Below are 3,881 nucleotides of genomic sequence, written 5' to 3'. Positions count from 1 at the left end.
TTAAGATCCTACCTCCAGGTGCTTCTTTTTTGTGTCTGGATAACACACACACACACACACACACACACACACACACACACACACAGGAAACTGAAATGGAAGGAAATAAAATTCAACAAAATAGAAAACAAATAATAGAAAAAATAAAGCCTAAAGTTGGTTCCTTAGAAGATCAAATTAATATCAGAAAGAGAAGCTGGTCTTAGTTAAACTATTAACAGACAGTGACTCCTACGCAGATTACTCTGACAAATTAGATAACGTGGATGAATAAACAAATACCTTGAAGTCATAAAGTATCAAAATTCATTCCAAGGTAAAGAAATAACCTGAATGGCTATTTATCTATTGAATAATTAAATTTGTAGTCATAAACCTTCCTACAAAGAAAACTATAGGCCAGAAGCCTTCACTAATGAATCTTAACACTGAAGGAAAAAGACAATACAAATAATTTATAAACTGTTCTATACAACAGAAAATCCTTCAAAACTCATCTATTGAGACTAGCATTAATTTGATAACAAAATAAAACATCCATAACACAAGAAAACTATGTGTTATCTAAGGATAGAGATATAAGCACTCTTAACAAAACTTAAGTAAATCAAATCCAGAAATGCATACAAAGGGTAATACATTACGACAAAGTTTTGAATATTTGCAGTAAATTACTGTAATGTACTTTATTAGTAGAACAAAGGAATAAAACTGAACTATTAACTGTAGAAGAAAAACTAATGAAATAATACGATTGATAATTTAAAAGTCAGTAAATTAAGAATACAAAAGTTGTTTAATCTGGCAAATGTCATCTACAAAACACTTAAAACTAAATCATTACACCATTAACCTTATAGCTACTATTATACTTAAAATGAAAATATGAATATAAAATATGAATGACTTCTTCCAGGTCAGGAATCAATCAGTGGGGTCTACTACCTCACTTCTATTCAACATAGGACTAGTGGTCATAGAGAAACAGGGCATGGAAAAACAGCCTAAACATTAAAAAGGAAGAAATAAAACTCCCAATTTGAAGAACTGATAGAAAACTTCATAACTGGGTGCAGTTCCCACTTATGGAAATAAGGCATGGGAAGAGAAGAGAACGTCTTGGGGAAAGCCATCATATCAAATATGAGCAGGGACAAATAATTACCAAAGGAAACAAAAGGAGATCACATTGTATTCCATATGTTCCTTACAAAATAGGAAAGCCTGCTATACATTTAAAAAAGATTTACCTAAAATAAGCAAGAATATAAAAATATCAGAGCATCAACAATCTGGAATATTCTCTTATAGAACATCAAACCCACACAATAAAGGAGACATGAAGTGTTGCCATATGTAAATTTAGTAATAGAGCCACTATCTGCAAGGGGAAAAATTCACCAAAAATGGGTCAGAATTAACTGTGGCAAGGTGGTTGAATGCCATGTATCCTCATGGTAGTAATAATGCACTGATGCTACATGTTTACTTAGATGTTAGCTAGCTCTTACAAGAGGAACAATGTAGAAGTACAGAAGAGATGGGCATCTACTTCCCACTGGCAACCAAGATTTTCAGAACTTTAAAATTTTCATATTGGTCCAATCTTATAGTATGATTATAATAATAATTTTGATAACTCCTACTAAAAACAGTTACTATTTTTCTTTTTTGGTCTTTTTGAGGCAGGGTCTCCCTGTAGCCCCAGCTGGCCTGGAATTCACTATGTACACCAGGCTGGCCTTGAGCTCACAGAGATCCGCCTGTCTCTGCCTCCTGAGTACTGGGATTAAAGGCATACGTTACCACACCCAGCCTAAAAACAATTATTTTTCTATGGCAGTTTCCATAATGGTTAATAATAATGAGATGAGCACACTGGGGAAAAGAAAGGACAGAAAAACCATCCAAGTGTACTTAAATGCTCAGAGAAACCAGATTAACTCCTTTTATGCTCAATATATCAAATCCCCCCACATATGAACTATGACCCAAGTGTACTTAACAGTATGCTCAGAAAAACCAGACCATTTCCTTTTATGATCAATATATCAACTCCCTGCACATGTGAACTATGCCATTACATTTTGCTTCCTGTCACACCCATCCACAAACTTGAGGGGCAGTATTGGGTCTCTAAATCTCCCTTCTCCTTTAGGATTTTCTCTTTCTTTGACTCTTTACTCTCTAAATTCACTTGTCTTGGTATTTATTTGTAGACCTTCATCTCCTTCATCTCTTAAACTCTTTCTTCATGGTCTACATCTAATTTAATAGTTTACATTCACTACTTTACATAGTTATACTGTAGCATTTCATAGATCCAGTCACTAAAGGAAGGGGAATTTATTAATGTCTCTAAGGTTCCTGCTGATTAAGTAGCTGAGATGAGAGTAATATGTAAGTTCTTTGGCTCTGGAGCCTCTGTTAGAGGGGCTCAGCACTTACAGAGGAATGAATGAATCATGGTGGCAAGTTTATTCACTGTGGTTCAGTAGGTACACATCTTTAGAGTCAGTAAGATCTGTGTTTCTCAAGCTTACGACCATGGGCAAGTTATTATTTCTAAGATAAAGAACAGGTAAATTATATAACTTGAAAGTTGCTGTATTATTTCAGTGCATGCCTATGCATGTGTCTGACAAGTAGCAGGTGACAAATAAAGGGCATCTATTACTATCATAAGAAAGTTTAATTTGGTTGATGCTTAAACAATTACCTACTATAACTACTTAAGCCTCTGAATCTCACACAAACATTATTATTTATTAAACTTCATGAATATTAGGGAAAGGATATATATGTTAGTATATTTAAAATACACTATGAGAATATACCCTAATTTTATATCTTACAGAAACATTTTTCTCCTTACAGATGTATTCTGAAGTAGGGTTTCTCAGCCAAGGCATCAATGACATTTGGGACTGGATCTGGGTTGTAAGGTGGCTGTCATTTGCATTACACAATACTTGGACCATGGCATCCACTCACTAGATGCCAGTAGCAACCTATTCTGAGTTATGTATGACCACACAGAATGTCTTCAATATTTTCAAATGGCCCTTAGGGGCAAGTCACCTGATGGAGAACCATTGCTCTCCTGGAATGCTATTAGGAATTGCTACCCCAAGATACAATTACTACAAAAGCTCTTGCCACTATATATGCAATTATCATAAGCAGAACACAATTTATAGACATCAGGAGAGCCCATTTTTAAATTCTAGAGACTACAAACACATATGTATCTTTTCTCTTCAGAATTATTATCAACATGCTACTTTTGGTATATATGGATGATCATGAATTATGTTGAAAATATCTTCTACTTTGATGTACATAAAGTCAAAGATTAAATTCACTTACCTTTAGGGCTGAAATTATAGTTTGCTCAGCTGCTGGTGGGAATGAGTTCTGACTGGCAACCAGCTAGAACAGAGTTTTGATTCAGTTACAATCTTGCTTAAGCCATTTATTTTTATTTATTATTTTTATTTTTTTATGTATATGAATGTATTGCCTGCATGTGTGTAAGTGCACCTGTGTTGTGCAATGCCCACAGAGCTCAGAAGAGGCCATCAGATTTCCTGAAACTGGAGCTAAGGATGGTTGTTAGCTGCCATGTGCATGCTGGGAATTGAATCTGGGTCCTCTGGAAGAGCAGCCAGTGCTCTTAACCTCTGAGACATCTCTTCAATCCTGTATATGAGTATTTTGCCTGCATTTATGTAGATATCCCTGTGAATGCAATGTCCAAGGAGGCCAGAAGAGGCTGCTGGATCCCCTAGAAATGGAGTTATGGGCAGTTGTTAGCTGCCATGTGGGTACTGGGACCTGGACCGAGGTCCTCTGCAGGAGCAGCCAGTGCTCTTAACCCT

General features: G+C 35.7%; 1 protein-coding gene across 1 annotated transcript in view; it reads right to left on the bottom strand.

Annotated features, from left to right (window-relative positions):
• Cog5 (component of oligomeric golgi complex 5) overlaps nt 1-3,881 on the bottom strand; it is a gene marked incomplete in the record, with an annotated part of 398,569 nt that overhangs the window by 54,519 nt on the left and 340,169 nt on the right. The window contains 1 exon segment of the mRNA XM_017797544.2: nt 3,370-3,432. Within this exon segment, the coding sequence (XP_017653033.1) occupies nt 3,370-3,432 (63 nt within the window).

This window comes from Nannospalax galili, unplaced genomic scaffold (genome assembly GCF_000622305.1).
Source record: "Nannospalax galili isolate Female #2095 unplaced genomic scaffold, S.galili_v1.0 scaffold312, whole genome shotgun sequence".
NCBI lineage: Eukaryota > Metazoa > Chordata > Mammalia > Rodentia > Spalacidae > Nannospalax > Nannospalax galili.
Note: the sequence above shows the minus strand (reverse complement) of the source record. Positions and strands in the feature narration are given on the sequence as shown.